Source organism: Hyla sarda, chromosome 3 (assembly GCF_029499605.1).
Source record: "Hyla sarda isolate aHylSar1 chromosome 3, aHylSar1.hap1, whole genome shotgun sequence".
NCBI lineage: Eukaryota > Metazoa > Chordata > Amphibia > Anura > Hylidae > Hyla > Hyla sarda.
This window is the reverse complement of record NC_079191.1, coordinates 418,517,354-418,536,169: the sequence shown is the minus strand read 5'-3', so window position 1 is coordinate 418,536,169 and position 18,816 is coordinate 418,517,354. Positions and strand designations below refer to the sequence as shown.

At 42.4% G+C, this 18,816-nt stretch overlaps 1 protein-coding gene across 3 annotated transcripts in view; it reads left to right on the top strand.

Moving 5' to 3' along the window:
• The window catches only part of USH2A (usherin), a 1,021,568-nt gene that overhangs the window by 729,301 nt on the left and 273,451 nt on the right, over positions 1-18,816 (top strand). For all 3 annotated transcript variants that reach the window (XM_056568336.1, XM_056568335.1, XM_056568334.1), the window contains 2 exons: positions 5,565-5,763; positions 10,640-10,808. In XM_056568336.1, the coding sequence (XP_056424311.1) occupies positions 5,565-5,763; positions 10,640-10,808 (368 nt within the window). The remainder of the gene's footprint in view (positions 1-5,564; positions 5,764-10,639; positions 10,809-18,816) is intronic.

The following is an 18,816-nucleotide window of genomic DNA, read 5'->3' as shown; positions in this document are numbered from 1 at the left end:
CTTTTACCCCTTATGAAAAGGAAAAGTTGGGGGCTACACCAGCCTGTTAGTGTAAAAAAAAAAAAAAATGTTTACACTAACATGCTGGTGGTGCCCCATACTTTTTATTTTTACAAGCAGTAAAAGGAAAAAAAGACCCCCAAAATTTGTAACGCAATTTCTCCTGAGTATGGAAATACCCCATATGTGGGCGTAAAATGCTCTGTGGGCGCACAACAAGGCTCAGGAGTGAGAGCGCACCATGTACATTTGAGGCCTAAATTGGTGATTTGCACAGGGGTGGCTGATTTTACAGCGGTTCTGACATAAACGCAAAAACATAAATACCCACATGTGACCCCATTTTGGAAACTACACCCCTCACGGAACGTGACAAGGGGTATAATGAGCATTAACACCCCACAGGTGTTTGACGAATTTTCATAAAATTTGGATGGGAAAATGAAAAAAAAAAGTTTTCACTAAAATGCTGGTGTTACCCTAAATTTTTCATTTTCACAAGGGAAAATAGGAAAAAAGCCCCCCAAAATGTGTAACCCCATTTCTTCTGAGTAAGAAAATGCCCCATATGTGGATGTAAAATGCTCTGCGGGCGAACTACAATGCTCAGAAGAGAAGGAGCGCCATTGGGATTTTGAAGAGAAAATTTGTCCGGAATTGAAGGCCACGTGTGTTTACAATCTCCCATAGTGCCAGAACAATGGACCCCCCCCCCCCCACATGTGACCCCATTTTGAAACCTACACCCCTCAAGTAATGTAATAAGGGGTACAGTGAGCATTTACGCCCCACAGGTGACTGACAGATTTCTGGAACAGTGGTCCGTGAAAATGAAAAATTTTACTTTTCATTTGCACAGCCCACTGTTCCAAAGATCTGTCAAACGCCAGTGGGGTGTAAATGCTCACTGCACCCCTTATTAAATTCTGTGAGGGGTGTAGTTTCCAAAATGGGGTCACATGTGGGGGGGGTCCACTGTTCTGGCACCACAGGGGGCTTTGTAAACGCACATGGCCCCTGACTACCATTCCAAACGAATTTGCTTTCCAAAAGCCCAATGGCGCTCTTTCTCTTCTGAGCATTTTAGTGCGCCAGCAGAGCATATTACGTCCTAACATGGGGTATTTCCATACTCAGAAGAGATGGGGTTACAAATTTTGGGGTCATTTTCTCCCATTACCTTTTGTAAAAATTGTAAATTTGGGGAAAAAACTGCACTTTAGTGAAAAATTTTTGTTTTTTAATTTACACATCCGATTTTAACGAAAAGTCGTCAAACACCTATGTGGTATTAAGGCTCACTGGACCCCTTGTTACGTGCCTTGAGGGGTTTAGTTTCCAAAATGGTATGCCATGTGGGTTTTTTTTTGCTGTTCTGGCACCATAGGGCTTCCTAAATGTGACATGCCCCCCAAAAACCATTTCAGCAAAATTCACTCTCCAAAATCCCACTGTCGCTCCTTCCCTTCTGAGTCCTCTACTGCGCCCGCCGAACACTTGACATACACATATGAGGTATTTCCTTAAACGAGAGAAATTGGGTTACACATTTTGGGGGGCTTTTTCTCCTATTACCACTTGCAAAAATTAAAAAACTGGGTCTACAAGAACATGCGAGTGTAAAAAATGACAATTTTGAATTTTCTCCTTCACTTTGCTGCTATTCCTGTGAAACACCTAAAGGGTTAACAAACTTACTGAATGTCATTTTGAATACTTTGGGGGGTGCAGTTTTTATAATGGGGTCATTTATGGGGTATTTATAATTTGAAGGCCCTTCTTATCGACTTCAAACTGAACTGGTCCCTGAAAAATTCAGATTTTGAAAATTTTGTGAAAAATTGGAAAATTGCTGCTGAACTTTGAAGCCCTCTGATGTCTTCTAAAAGTAAAAACTCATAAATTTTATGATGCAAACATAAAGTGGACATATTGGAAATGTGAATCAATATATAATTTATTTGGAATATTCATTTCCCTTACAAGCAGAGAGTTTCAAAGATAGATAAATGCAAAATGTATCATTTTACCAAGAAATGATGCAAGTATCGACGAAAATTTACCACTAATATAAAGTAGAATATGTCGCGAAAAAACAATCTGGGAATCAAATTTATAGGTAAAAGCATTCCAGAGTTATTAATGCTTAAAGTGACAGTGGTCAGATTTGCAAAAAAATGCTCCAGTCCTTAGGGTCATAATGGGCTCCGTCCCCAAGGGGTTAAAGGAGCATCACTTGCTTAAAACAATCTTATTTATCCTCAATTTTGAAAGGGTGCCAATAATTTTGTCCAGCCCATTTTTGGAGTTTGGTGACATTATGTCCAATTAGCTTTTTTCCTCCCTTTTTTGGTTTAGTTCCAATACACACAAAGGGAATAAACATGTGTATAGCAAAACATGTGTTACTGCAATCCTTTTCTGTGAGAAATACGTCATTTTCCTGAAATATTTCAGGGGTGCCAACATTTACGGCCATGACTGTATATAGATAGATAGATAGATAGATAGATAGATAGATATTAGATAGATGGGAGATATATATGATATAGATAGATAAACAGGGCTCTGCTACATCTGTGCCATCTGCTAAGGAAGCATCTCGGAGGAATATGTTGCCTTCTTTGTGATTCTTATTGTACATATTATTGAGCGCTGATTTTCACAGGATGTCAGGAGTTTGATCAATATCTTTGGTGTGAATGGCTTCCTGCAGAGCCATATTTTATTACCTTGTCTGTCATCTCACAGAACATAAGCTAAAACATCAGAAGATATGAGGTGTGTATCATAATGTCCTGCAGCAGCTGTGGTGTGTATTATAATGTTATGCAGCAGCTGAGGTGTGTATTATAATGTCCTGCAGCAGCTGTGGTGTGTATTATAATGTTATGCAGCAGCTGAGGTGTGTATTATGTCCTGCAGCAGCTGTGGTGTGTATTATAATGTTATGCAGCAGCTGTGATGTGTATTATAATGTTATGCAGCACCTGTGGTGTGTATTATAATGTTCTGCAGCAGTTGTGGTGTGTATTATGATGTCCTGCAGCAGCTGTGGTGTGTATTATGATGTCCTGCAGCAGCTGTGGTGTGTATTATGATGTCCTGCAGCAGCTGTGGTGTGTAATATGATGTCCTGCAGCAGCTGAGGTGTGTATCATAATGTCCTGCAGCAGCTGTGGTGTGTATTATAATGTTATGCAGCAGCTGAGGTGTGTATTATAATGTCCTGCAGCAGCTGAGGTGTATATTATAATGTTATGCAGCAGCTGTGGTGTGTATTATAATGTCCTCCAGCAGTTATGGTGTGTATTATGATGTCTTGCAGCAGCTTAGGTGTGTATTATAATGTTATGCAGCAGCTGTGATGTGTATTATAATGTTGTGCAGCAGCTGTGATGTGTATTATAATGTCGTGCAGCAGCTGTGATGTGTATTATAATGTCGTGCAGCAGCTGGGGTGTGTATTATGTCCTGCAGCAGCTGTGATGTGTATTATAATGTCGTGCAGCAGCTGTGATGTGTATTATAATGTCGTGCAGCAGCTGGGGTGTGTATTATGTCCTGCAGCAGCTGTGATGTGTATTATAATGTTCTGCAGCAGCGTTGATGTGTATTATAATGTCCTGCAGCAGCTGTGGTGTGAATTATGATGTCCTGCAGCAGCTGAGGTGTGTATTATAATGTTCTGCAGCAGCTGAGGTGTGTATTATAATATTATGCAGCAGCTGTGATGTGTATTATAATGTCCTGCAGCACCTGTGGTGTGTATTATGTCCTGCAGCAGCTGTGGTGTGTATTATAATGTTCTGCAGCAGCGTTGATGTGTATTATAATGTCCTGCAGCAGCTGTGATGTGTGTTATAATGTCCTGCAGCAGCGTTGATGTGTGTTATAATGTCCTGCAGCAGCTGTGATGTGTATTATAATGTCCTGCAGCAGCTGTGATGTGTATTATAATGTCCTGCAGCAGCTGTGGTGTGTATTATAATATTCTGCAGCAGCTGAGGTGTGTATTATAATGTCTTGCAGCAGCTGTGATTGTATTATGATGTCCTGCAGCAGCTGTGATGTGTATTATGATGTCCTGCAGCAGCTGTGGTGTGTAATATGATGTCCTGCAGCAGCTGTGGTGTGTATTATAATGTTCTGCAGCAGCTGAGGTGTGTATTATAATGTTCTGCAGCAGCTGTGGTGTGTAATTTGATGTTCTGCAGCAGTTGTGGTGTGTATTATGATATTCTACCGTAGCTGTGGTGCGTATGATGTTCTGCAGCAGCCACGGTGTATTATGATGTTCTCTAATAGCTGTGGTTTGTATTGTGGTACCCTGCAGAAGCTGGTGTGTGTATTATGTTATATTTATTATTTAAGTTATAAATATTTGAACATTTTGACCAATTACAATATTCCTGATAGCCGGGTGCTAGTTCCCACACTGCGATGTAGGTTTTCATCATGCTGATCTCAGAGGGTGCTGTCAATATATCTGCGAGATCAGCGGCATCACAGCTCAACCGCGAGCATCTGAGAAAACTCTCATCCCAACCAATAACCTCTTCACTGATGTGCTCACTTTCTCCCTGAGTCTGCTGTGCTGTGCTGGGTCTCTTCATCCAATCACTGCAGGCTGCTGTGTTTTCCGACAGGATTCTGATAGACAGGACAGGAGTAAGCACAGGGGAGTGCTGCAGATGATGCTGCTGCAGCTGGACAGGATCAGGTTCTGGGTGGTATGGGGACCCCTAGTGGTCTTTTTTGTAGGTCATGTTTTCTAAGATTTTCTTATGAAGTACCGTATATACTCGAGTATAAGCCGAGTTTTTCAGCACGATTTTTCCGGGCTGAAAACGCCCCCCTTGGCTTATACTCGAGTGAACTCTCCGCCTGTCAATCCCTTCTTCATCAGTGGTCTTCAACCTTCGGACCTCCAGATGTTGCAAAACTACAACTCCCAGCAAGCCCGGACCACTGCGGCTTTCGTCATCATCCAGCCCCCCCCCCCCTTTTGTTTTGTACTCACCTCCCCTCGGCGGGAAGTTAGGGTGAGCTGGTCCGAGCCATCTATGCTGCAGGGACCATCCGGTCCTGGATGGGGGGGTGCTGGATGAGGACGAAGGCCGCAGTGGTCTTCAACCTGCGGACCTCCAGAGGTTTCAAAACTACAACACCCAGCATGCCCGGACAGCCGATGGCTGTCCGGGGTTGTTGGGAGTTGTAGTTTTGCAACATCTGGAGGTCCGCAGGTTGAAGACCACTGATGAAGGGATCGACAGGCGGTGATGATGAAGGGGGGGGGGATGATGACGAAGGTTTCAAAACTACATCTCCCAGCATGCCTGGACAGACGATGGCTTATAGTCGAGTCAATAACTTTTCCTGTGTTTTTGGGGTAAAATTAGGGGCCTCGGCTTATATTCGGGTCAGCTTATACTCGAGTATATACGGTATATTAGAAAGGTTAATGTTTTGCTAAGATGTACAACATATAAAATGTTTTTTGAATCTGACAGCGCCCATTTAAGGGGAAATCTGACAGGGCACTACATTTTTTATTTTCACAGATCGGTGGAGATTCATTGGTCTCCACCGGAAGAACCTAATGGAATTATTCTCGGGTACGAGCTCAGAAGGAGACATACACATCCCTGTAATTTAATGAAGATACGGACAATGTATAACAATGGGAATTACTGCTTGTTTGTCAAATGCAAGAAAGGAGAAGACATTTGTGGAGAGAAGTGCTACAACCCTCAGCAGCAGGTAATAGCTATTGATGCTATAGAACACTTTACTTTCTTAGAATAAAAATACTTTTTACCGAATTTAAAGCAGTGGTCTCAAACTGTGGCCCTCCAGATGTTGCAAAACTTCAATTCCCAGCATTCCCGGACAGCCAACGGCTGTCCAGGCATGCTGGGAGTTGAAGTTTTGCAACATCTGGAGGGCCACAGTTTAAGACCACTGAAGGGTACCTTTCATCAAAAAAACTTTTTATATATTATAGATTAATGTATGCAGAATAACTTTCCAATTGCAAGTTATTAAAAAATATGCTTCTTTCTATTTAATTTTCCCTTTTGAAAAAAAAAGACCACTAGAGGTCTCCCTACCAGTCCTGGCCACAAGCCCTTTTTACAGATTTCAGACTCATGGTGGAGTCCTAAATCTCAGACTGCAGCCAGGACATAGACAAGCTCAGCACTGCTCCCTGCCTGTCAATCAGACAGGCAGGAGGCAGCACTGTGATCATAGCACAGCAGAGCATGCTCCTAACTCTGCCTTACTGCATGCCCTCATTCATTTTACTAACTGAGCGACGATCTTTCTTCTCTCTGCACATGCAGTTGTAAACAGAGAAGAGAAGATTCAGAGTGGCCAGCTGAGCTTGTCTGTGTCCCGGCTGCAGTCTGAGATTTAGGACTCCAGCATGAGTCTGAAATCTAAAAAAAGGGCTTGCGGCCAGGACTGGTAGGGAGACCTCTAGTGGTCATATTTCAAAGTGGATGTCACGATTCGGCTTACAGGTTGTGGATCCACTGTGTCAGCGAGGGATTGGCGTGGACCGTGCTGGTGGACCGGTTCTAAGAGGCTACTGGTGTTCACCAGAGCCCGCCGCAAAGCGGGATGGTCTTGCTGCGGCAGTAGCAACCAGGTCGTATCCACTAGCAACGGCTCAACCTCGCTGACTGCTGAGAAGGCGTGGGACAGAAGGACTAGGCAGAGGCAAGGTCAGACGTAGCAGAAGGTCGGGGCAGGCGGCAAGGTTCGTAGTCAAGATGGATAGCAGGAGTTCAGGTAACACAGGCTTGGACAACACTAAACGCTTTCACTGGCACAAGGCAACAAGATCCGGCAAGGGAGTGCAGGGGAAGTGATGTGATATAGCCAGGGAGCAGGTGGAAGCCAATTAAGCTAATTGGGCCAGGCACCAATCATTGGTGCACTGGCCCTTTAAGTCTCAGAGAGCCGGCGCGCGCGCGCCCTAGAGAGCGGAGCCGCGCGCGCCAGCACATGACAGCAGGGGACCGGGACGGGTAAGTGACTTGGGATGCGATTCGCGAGCGGGTGCGTCCCGCTGTGCGAATCGCATCCCCGACGGCCATGTCAGTGCAGCGCTCCCGGTCAGCGGGACCTACCGGGGCGCTGCAGGGAGAGAGACGCCGTGAGCGCTCCGGGGAGGAGCAGGGACCCGGAGCGCTCGGCGTAACAGTGGAAAATTAAATAGAAAGAAGCATATTTTTTTAATAACAAGCAATTAGAAAGTTATTCTGCATACATTAATCTATAACACATCAAAAGTTTTTTTGATGAAAGGTACCCTTTAAAGAGTAACTCTACCAGAATGAGATTACTTTTTTATCAAGCTTATCTCATAAAGTAAAGGCATATCACCAGCATATACCATCACTTTATGATTGGTCTGACCTCTGGGACCCCATTGACAATAAGAAGGCAGGTCATGCAGTACTGATTTAAAGGGGTACATGGGTGGAAAACAAATGCTTCCAAATCAATTGGTGATAGAAAGTTAAACAGATTTGTAAATAGCTTATATTTAAAATCTTAATCCTTCCAGTACTTAGCTGCTGTCTGTGCCAGGGGAAGTTGTGTAGTTCTTTCCAGTCTGACCACAGTGCTCTCTGCTGCCACCTCTGTGGAGGTTCACTATAGGGATTTGTTCCTGCTCTGGACAGTTCTTGATACAGACAGAGGTGGCAGCAGAAAGCACTGTGGTAAGACTGGAAATAACTACATAACTTCTCCTGGAGCATACAGCAGCTGATAAGTACTGGAAGTAAAAACCTGTATAACTTTCTGGTACCAGTTGATTTGAAAACATTTGTTTTCCACTGGAGTACCCCTTTAAGGTATTGTAGTTTAGCTCTATTCACTATTATGGAGCTGCAGTACCAGACACAGTCTATGCCACAAGGGTGGCACTGTTTCCAGAAGAAAGCAGCCATGCCTTCCTAATCTCATACAACTCCTTTACCAACACTAAAGCTCGCTGACAAATTCATCAAACTTCTCAGTTAATTCGCCCGATTCTCCCTTATTGAAAATCAATGTAATTTCCGTCAGAAGTGGGCACTTGTTTGCCCGTCAAGACGCCGTGAAAAGATCTTCTATAATTTGCGAGGAGGATTTTTTTTCTTCTCTTCTTCAAATTATTGTATTTTGCAGATTAATTCTTCTATTAACTGCAGTTTAGGCTCCGGATCAATATGAGGAACGGCGCAGCAGCGGGAGATTCCAAATGGCTTTTATTGACAAATTGTGCAGGAAAGTCTCCGCCGACGAGCGGTAATGAAATAATGTAGCAATTTGTCAACAGAAACCCAGCGTTTTGTTTTTTTTTCCCCCAACAACCGGAGCTATTAGTAAATTCACCAAATTTAGCCCCCTGTATAGGAGACGGTAATTAAAAACGGATTGAGAAAAGATTTATAAATTATTCTGAAGTGTACGAGTCTAGCCTTGGGTCACGAAAAAAAAAAAATGAAGCAAATGTCATCGTATCGGTCATCGCGTCTATAATTTTTACATTATGTTGTTCCGTTGCGGTTCTAAATGACATTACGATCTAACTGATGGGGTTAAAATGACCATTTTTAGCATGAAAAATCCCAGATCTTGGCCCTTTATAGTTCATCGCAGCAATAATTGGGCCTCCTTTTATGGCCGGACATTGCCGCTAGTCAACAAGCCTTCGATGGGTTTTTGATGTCTGGATGATGATTAACTGGACACGTTCGAGCCTCATCACAAATCGTTTACATCGGGAGGGGATACTTACCAAGCAGCCAGTGTGGTCGTATTGTATAATTTAGTGCCAGATGGACAGAATACAAAGACATAATGACGGGGACGAAGAGCATATAACATTAGCGCGGACCCTCGCTGCCAGAAAAGACAACTCGTCTGATTCCGACCAATAAAGCTGTTTGCTCTGAATAAGTAATTTAATAAAACTGAATTTCTCAAGTCAGCGTCAACCCCCATAATTCAATTTGGATACATCAGCTGTGGCTTTTTTATTCTTTTTTTTTTTTTTCTTTTTTTTTTCTTGGCTTTCTCTGTTTCTGTACCTTTCACATTGAAAATGGATGATGCGAGGATTCTGCAGAGAGGGGAGATGTATATAGTGCAATGTCTGCTGTTTTATTAGAGTTGGATTTTATTTATTTATAAAACTGCTTCCAATTGCTGACAACAAAAATGACAGGTACGAGCTGGATGCGCAGGCATTGTGGGCAGAAAGCTGATCCTGCGGGTGGGAAATGCGTCAAAAGAAGTTTGGGGGGATTTGTTTTGATTCTGCTAGTCAGGAGAAAATAAAAAAAAATAAAAAAAGAAGAAGAATGATAATAACATTATTATTATTTATACATAATAATAATAATAATATAATAACAATAATAAGATTATTACTGTAGTAATAATAATAGCGATAATAATTTATACTAACAGTAAGCTGTGCAACAAGTAACCATGGACACGTTAATAAAATAGAAAAACCTAATAATAATAACAATAAGAATAATAACAATAGAATAATAACAATAATAAGAATATTATTATTAATAATAACAATTATAATAATAGTATTAACAATAACTGTAATCATTTATACTAACTGTCAATGGTGCTGCAAGTAACCATGGACACGAAAATAAAATAGATGAACCTTATAATATAAAGAATAACAATATTATTATTATTATTATTATTAAAAATAATAATAGTAGTAATAATTTATACTAACCGTAAAAGGGGCAACAAGTAACCATGGACACGAAAATAAAATAGATGAACCTTATAATATAAAGAATAACAATATTATTATTATTATTATTATTATTATTAAAAATAATAATAGTAGTAATAATTTATACTAACCGTAAAAGGGGCAACAAGTAACCATGGACACGAAAATAAAATAGATGAACCTTATAATATAAAGAATAACAATATTATTATTATTAAAAATAATAATAGTAATAATAATTTATACTAACCGTAAAAGGGGCAACAAGTAACCATGGACACGAAAATAAAATAGATGAACCTTATAATATGAAGAATAACAATATTATTATTATTAATAAAAATAATAATAGTAATAATAATATATACTAACCGTAAAAGGGGCAACAAGTAACCATGGACACGATAATAAAATAGAAAAACCTAATAATAATAATAATATTAAAAGAATAACAATTATAATAATTTTTTCTTTATTTAGGTTTAAAACATGTGTACATCCAAAGGAATTAACAAGGGTGCAGGTTTTACACTTTTCAGCAAAGCCTTGTTCATAAACCAACATGGTTTATAATTAAGGCTTTGCCGAAACGCGTCAAACCTGCGTCTTTATCTGCATGTATAGAGATGAATATATAAGAACTACCACTCAAATTTTCACACAGTGCAGTAAAGTAAAAAGTATGAAAACCATTGTATTCCTGTTCCACAGTACATGTAATACTACAAGCTGATCTGGATCACTGCTGTGCAAGACCCCAGGATGTAACATTATCCAAAGACAATCACTCGTAGGACCCTTTCCATCACTAGCCCTACCACAGTGCACTGATGACTTCATCTTGATTTATAATGTTTCCTATGACAGGTGTGTTGCCGTGAAGTTTTGCATGACAGAAAGGACGGATATGAGTGCTGTGAACAGGACTACATTGCATCCATTGACAACGCATCACGTACATGTTGTGCAGGTCAGGTTTACGTGGTGAAGCACGACCACCACTGCTGCGGAGGATATTACGTCAAACTTCATGCTGGTAATGAAAATTTTTTTTTTTTTTTATAAATGCGCAAGAACTAAATTCTAAGCTGCTTCACACCCACTGTTAATGTCATTAGTTCTAATCATTAACGCTTATATGGGCACTGTCAGATACTAAAACTTTTGATAAGTTGTAAAGCATGTATAACCAATAGGTTTTGCAATTGCTTTCATTAGAAAATTTTCAGTATTTCATACCTAAAAAGCCAGTCAAACAACTGCCCCCCCCCCCCGCCTGCTTGGACACATACTTGTCCTGCTGTGTCCATGCGTCATCACCTATGTCATGGACACACTTCCTTGATTGACAGCTGTGAGTGCAGGGTTCACACCTAAAAAAATTCTCCCACTGTCAGCTTGTGTCCCGCTACTGTCAGTGAGGACAAGCTGGGAGTTGTAGTTTTGATAATGCTAGGGGAGCTGTGAGCAGACTGTATACTGAGGGAGGGGGCAGAGACCTGCACAGTGAGGCCACGCCCCCTCCCTTTGAGAGGAATTCAGACTAGTGAGCTAAATAAAAAGTGTAATAAAATAAATAAATAAAGGTGCTAGACACATAAAAATTAGATGTACATGGTCAGAATTAGGTACTGAGTGATATATTTAAAAAAAAGTTGTGTTGGATCTGCCAGGTACGCTTTAAAGGACGAAGCGTTTTTGCACTTTCATTTTTCCTCCTTACCTTTTAAAAATCATAACCCTTTCAATTTTGCACCTGAAAAACCATATGAAGGCTTTTTTTTCGCGTCAACAATTCTACTTTGTAATGACATCAGTCATTTTTCCCAAAAATCTACGGCGAAACGGGAAAAAAAAATCATTGTACGACAAAATGCAATTTTGTAAATATTGGGGGCTGCCGTTTCTACGCAGTAAATTTTCGGGTAAAAATTACACTTTCTCTTTATTCTGTAGGTCCATACAATTAAAATGATACCCTACTTATATAGGTTTGATTTTGTCGTACTTCTGGAAAAAAAATCATAACTACATGCAGATAAATTTATACGTTTGAAATTGTCATCTTCTGACCCCTATAACTTTTAGATTTTTTAGCAAATGTGGATGTATGAGGGCTAATTTTTTGTACGGTGATCTGAAGTTTTTATCGGTACCATTTTTGTTTTGATCAGACTTCTTGATAGCTTTTTATTAATTTTTTTGTGGTATAAAAAGTGACCAAAAATACGCTATTTAGAATTTTTTTGCGCGTACGCCATTGACCATGCGGTTCAATTGATGACATATTTTATAGTTTGGACATTTACTCACGCGGCGATACCACATATGTTTATTTTTATCATGTTTACATAATTTTTTATATTGAATTTGGGAAAAGGGAGGTGATTTAAACTTTTAATAAGGAAGGGGTTAATGTGTGTGTGTTTTTAAACTTTTTGTTACACTTTTAGTCCACTTAGCTGACTTTTAGGAGGAATCATTAGATTTCTCATACAGATCAATGTGGTTCCAAAAAACCACATTGATCTGTGTGCTCTGCGCTCGATTAATAAAGCCTAAATTTTAAATGAACAGGGGCGAGAAAGTTAAACATATTTGGAAATCCTTCCAGCACCTATCAGCTGCAGTATGCTCTACAGGAAGTTCTTTTCTTTTTGAATTTCCTTTCTGTCTGTCCACAGTGCTCTCTGATGACACCTCTGTCTCTGGACAGTTCCTGACATGGACAGAGGTGTCATCAGAGAGCACTGTGGTCAGACTGAAAATAAATTCAAAAAGAAAAGAACTTCCTGTGGAGCATACTGCAGCTGATAAGTACTGGAAGGATTACGATGTTTAAATAGAAGTAATTTACAAATCTGTTTTAACTTTCTGGCATCAGTTGATTTAAAAGAAAATCTTTTTCAGTGGAGTACCCCTTTAATCTTTCCTTTAAAGGGGTGCTCCCATCCCCAGTGTCCGGAACAGGGCCATCTTTAACATGGGGAAAAAGGGGCAGAGGACCTGGGACCTGTCATTCCTGGGGGCCCAAAGCAGCTGGCTCTTTAGCCCCATGCTAAAGCAACTAGTGGCAGCTGTTAGGGACACAATTCTCTTCAAGACACAGAATTTTTCACATTTCTGGCCCAGGCAGGAGACCCCTCTCCCGAACGTGCAGTCACAGGCCCGCTCCATTATCTCCAGCAGTGGCTACAGTGGTCCCCCTCAGTCGCATAGTGTAAGCAAATATTCCCCCCCCCCCCCCCCCCTGATAGGTCCCACAGTAAACACTGTCCCGCCGGCTCTCTATAGTTCCATCCCGTTACTGTGTTTCCGCGCGCAAGGCTTTCTCCAGGCACTCGGTAAGACAGCTTCCTGTAAGTGCATCAGCGGCCCCTGTATGTGAGGGGTTGGGGGGGGGGGGATTAAATGTGTAAAGATATATATATATATATATATATATATATATATACATACCAGTGTTTCCAAGGGTTCCCCCCAGCAGTTGCAAAACTGCAATTGGGCATGCTGGGAATTGTAGTTTTGCAACAGCTGGAGGCACCCTGGTTGGGAAACACTGTTATATAGACACACACAGACACACACATATACCAGTGTTTCTCAGTGTGCCTCCAGCTGTTGTAAAACTGCAATTGGGCATGCTGGGAGTTGTAGTTTTTCAACAGCTGGAGGCACCCTGGTTGGGAAACGCTGATAGATAGATATATATATATATATATGCGTGGTGTCCCGGTACCGCATCCTATCCGGTACCTGTGTGTATAGGTCCCCATAGCCATAGTCCCTAGGATGTGGGGGTCCTTATTGTCTAGTCCACCCCTAGTCACCTCTCATCTAGGTATTAGTTATCTTGTAATTATTTAGGATATATATATAGGATTGTACAAAAGTTATATAATTGGTTAATTACCTCTACATAGTGTAGCAGGACCTGCAGGTCACGTGATCAGGTGAACTCTATGGTTTATTGCTTAAGGACCTTTGGAGGTCCCTATGACGTATTTCTCCCATCACTTCCTGTAACAGTGAGTGACAGTTACTCGGACCAATCCAAAACGGCCCTGCCCATATAAGGGAGCGGCGGCCATTTCTCTCTCTCTTGTTCTGGGCTGTCAAACGAACAGGATCTGCGCAGCTGTCTATCGCAGTGAGTTAGGCCTGAGCCTTGATCTATTCAGAATCATGAGCGTATCAATCCCTAAGCACTCTGCAAGACCACCGGACCTTATCTATCCCCTAAATCCGGACGGATCTTCGCAAATTACGCTAAATTCAGAGACTTGTATTAGAAGTCAAGGTCCGCAACAACTGTCAGTCATTAAACTGTATAGAGACTGTATTAGCGAGACTTTTATTGTTCATTGGATGTACCGCAAGCCTTTAAGTAAAGTTATCCAAGTTCAAGTTCAAGTGCCTTGTCGACCTCAGTCATTTTATGCATGCACCTATTGTTACTGGGAAGGGTGGTGATAGGCCGAAGAAATACCTCAGCATACTAGCCCTCAGCCTGGCGTCACGAACTATAGGGTTAACATTAACCCCTCATCTACCGCAACAATACCCCAACTACTATTACTCCCCCCAAGGGCTACCACAAAGCCTTTTTGGCGTTGCACGAACAGGATTCGGGTGTGTGCCTACTACAGTCGCCATTAGTGAAAGTGTACTCCCCCCCAGAAAACGAACTTTATTCATGTGCTGTAAACCGTGTTGCTGTGTACGGGAGCGGTGCGTGTGGTGCACCATACAAGGGGGCCACAAGAAAAGTAAGAGGGGGAGGCGAAGATTCATCTACAACTGAGATGTGTAAACTGCGCAATGAGTTCATGCTGCGTTCCTCTGATCCGGTCGGCACAGGCGGAGCCGAACTGCTTCCGGAAAAGCGTGTGAAGAAAGCCCGCGCTGCGCCACGCTCCCGCCCCTGGGTGTGGCCACCAAGTTGCTGTGTCACAGCCGAAAGGGAACTCAAAGATACCGGAGTCGTTTCTGGAGGGACCAGAAGTCAGGGCTGCACCGATAGTGTCCTTCCTGCCAGCCGCCATCTTGGGGACGCCCACTATAAAAGACACCACGCAGAGCAACCTCTTCAGTCTGCACAGGGAGCTGGAGAGTACAGACATTATGGAGAGCAGCATTCCACGTGGTGAAGATGGCAAAATGGCGCCGGAACAACGAAAGGTCGTGGCAGTCGCAGCCCGACTTTTTCAAGAACTTGCTGACCGTCTGCAGCGGTTGTCATTAGACGAAGAGGGGGCCTGCAATCTTCCCCCACTGCCTGATGATGACGACCATTGGTCAGAGACGCCTCCAGCGGAGAGCGCTGGGACACCTGGAGGTGCATTGCTGGTGAGATTGTCCCCTCACCACAGAACTTGGGGCTCGTGGGCCGAGATCCCATCGGAGGAGTCTACAGTGAGTACCCCGCCAGAGGCGGCCTATTTTTCCTCCTCCAGCCCTGAAGCTAAGATTCCTCTGTCTCATTTGCCAAGTGCACGACCGTGCTCACCAAAATTGCCACAATGGGTGTTTGGAGATTAGCCGGAGCTGATCGAATATATGCACAAGGTACTTCAGCCAATACCTGGGAAGCCACTCCCACAAATCCCAACTGCACAGAGAGAAAGGGCCCGTCAAGAAGCCGAGCTTGCCAAATTGATGGAAAAGCTAAAGGCCCGACACAAAGAACTCTATGCCCCCAAGCACGTGCATTTGCCTTATGAAGAAAAAGTGCGGTATCAAGAAAATCCCAAAGAAATGGAGGCATTGTACATACGCAAATGGGATCACCCCCGAGAAGGGGAGGAGCCATTGGAAAGAAGAAGAGCAACTGTGGCCAAGTTCGACAAGGTCAGAGGTTATGGGACACTCCTTGACTGCCACACTGGGCAGACCATCCTCGTAAACCGGCGAGCAGTGCAAAGGCCATATCTCCATAAGAAGTTCTACGCCTTGGAGGTGGGTGAAATTGTGGAGTACACCCCCGTCCAGAGCCTTCGTGGAGAATAGGCTGCAGCGGTCACCAGACCAACAGCCCCAACACAGCTTCCCTTCAAATATTTTCCGTCAACTGATTTGGAGTCCGATCCCTTCAACTTGAGGCCGAAAAGGTCTGCTCCTAAAGCCTCCACCAGCGTACCCAAGGAGGAGGAGCCTCAACAGCCAAGTTCATCATCTTCTATGTACAGCAAAGAGTCAAGTTCATCATCTTCTATGTACAGCAAAGAGCCAAGTTCATCATCTTCTACATACCGTCGAGAGTCAAGTCCTGCGCAAGTTCAGGAAAGTAAACCCAAGTTGCGGGCACCAAAGACCGTACCTAGGCCCTCTCGGAGCAATGAGAGTTTGCCTCCTGCACAGGTACCAAAGTACGTACCAAGGCCCTCTTCTGACATGGAGAGTTTGCGTGCTTCCAGGGTACCACCGAAAGAGTCATGGGTCCATCCTAGTTTGGAGATGGTACTCAAGCCCTATTGCCCCACTTTGATCCCGGCTAGTAAGCCTATAACCCCTTCTCAAGCTGCTATCCACCACTCCACCCTCACCAATGTGGTGTGGCAAAGCTATGTCAATTCTACACCTGCCCCTGATGTTGGCAGATATAGGGGAATCCAGAGAGGCACTAGAAGAGTGAGGAAGAACATCCTCTAAAGAGACTCTAAAGTAATGTCAGATTGTTTCTTATGTTAACCACTTTTATTTTGCAGCAACCCAGTTCAAGAATTGTGCCTAGCAGGACTGTGCTAAGATTGTTCCAGTTCAAAGTTCACCAACGTAACCACTAAGCTTGTGCCTGACTATTAAGTCAAGAGACTCCTAGCCAGTAGGAGATTCACTAAGGACTGTACCCGGCTGATTTGTGGTAAGGCCGTGTTTACCTTTCCATGAACTCCTAGTGTAGGTGGACTGCTGATCCTTACACGCCACTTTGTATATTTTCCTTTAAATGGACTCCTAATGTAGGTGGACTGCTGATCCTTACAAGTCTATTTTATGTATATACCAGCAGCTTCATAAGGACTCTTATGCTAAATGTTGCACTTATCAGGTGAATGCACCTGAACCATGTTGGAGTGTTGATAATTGTGTAGTAAATATGTATATGGTTCTGTATACAGGAAGGTATCTTCGTGTCTGTGTACATAAATAGTAAGTAGAGGTTGTACATAGAAAGATAGTCAAATGTCTATGTACATAAAAAGTGAGTCAGAGCTGTACACAGAAACTATCGACGTGCTGCACGTGTACACTCAACACTAAAAACATAAATAATTCTTGTACATACTAATGTATATAATGCTAAAGGTGTTTTAGTAGGTAACTCAACAGGTGACACCCCGGCTTCTCCATGGGTACTATTATTACTGTCGCCCATCGCTAGCACCTGTCTCAACAAAAATGATAGGGAAGATTGCCCTTAACATAGTACTTGCACATATAAGTACCTTAGATTACTGACTTAAATGTACTACCTCAGTCTTTAGTACATACACAAAAACAAAATATTTCTCACATTCCAGTAACACTTGGGAATTGTAGCATACTGATACCCAATTCCTGCCACTGTTAGGTACTCTCATACTTCTTTTCTCTGCATTGCGTGTCTGAGATGCTCTACCTGGCCAGTAGGTGCTCTTGCGAGCTAGCAAATGAGACATGTATTTCTAAGAATAACCTAGTTAGGTTGTTTTGAAAGTGCTCTAGGGGTAAGTAGCGTGTAGCTGATAGACCCTAGCAGCCACCCTTACTGTGACCTAGCTTCCGGCTAGCCAGTATACCTTTCGTGTACTAACAGGTAACTTACTGTTGGCAAAAAGAAAAAATGTGTGAGATAATAAAAATAAAATTGTCTAGTCAGCTTGAAGCTAAAGGTAAATAGAGCTGAACTAATGTCTAGTTAGCCTCATAAAATGTATGGAGAGTTGTACTAATGTCTAGTTAGCCTCATAAAATATGTAGAGAGCTCAAATAAAAAATGTTTAGGAGCTAGCAACTAAATGTCAGATAGCTGCCTAATGTATAGTAAGCTTAGAATGTATAGTAAGCTTAATAAAAAAAATGTCTAAGAAGCTAGAAACTAAAGGATAGATAGCTTCGTTAATGTCTAGATAGCATTTATGTCTAGATAACACCAATGTCTAGATAGATTTCCATTGTCTAGTCCAAATACTAGTAAGGGTATCAGAGAATGTAAATGTGTTCAATGTTTACTTAAGATGTACAGTAAAAGTAATAGGTATCATCCTGGTTTAGTCCTAGTTCCTCTGCCTTAGGGGACAGGCGTCGAGGTCGACTTATCTTAAGTAAGGGGGTTTGTGGTGTCCCGGTACTGCATCCTATCCGGTACCTGTGTGTATGGGTCCCCATAGCCAGAGTCCCTAGGACGTGAGGGTCCTTATTGTCTAGTCCACCCCTAGTCACCTCTCATCTAGGTATTAGTTATCTATTAATTATTTAGGATATATAGGATTGTACAAATGTATATAATTGGTTAATTACCTGCGGGTCACGTGCTCAGGTGAACTCTATGGTTTATTTCTTAAGGACCTTTGGAGGTCCCTATGACTTATTTCTCCCATCACTCCCTGTAACAGTGAGTTACAGTTACTCGGACCAATCCAAAACTGCCCTGCCCCTGCCCATATAAGGGAGCGGTGGCCATTGCTCTCTCTCTTGTTCCCGGGCTGTCAAACGAGCAGGATCTGCGCAGCTATCTTCCGCAGTGAGTTAGGCCCGAGCCTTGCGGCAAGACTGATCTGTTCAGAATCGTGAGTGTATCAATCCCTAAGCACTCTGCAAGACCACCGGAGCTTATCTATCCCCTAAATCCGGACGGATCTTCGCAAATTACCCTAAATTCAGAGACTTGTATTAGAAGTCAAGGTCCACAACAACTGTCAGTCATTGAACTGTATAGAGACTGTATTAACGAGACTGTTACTGTTCATTGGATGTACCGCAAGCCTTTAAGTAAAGTTATCCAAGTTCAAGTTCAACTGCCTTGTGGACCTCAGTCATTTTATGCATGCACCTATTGTTACTGG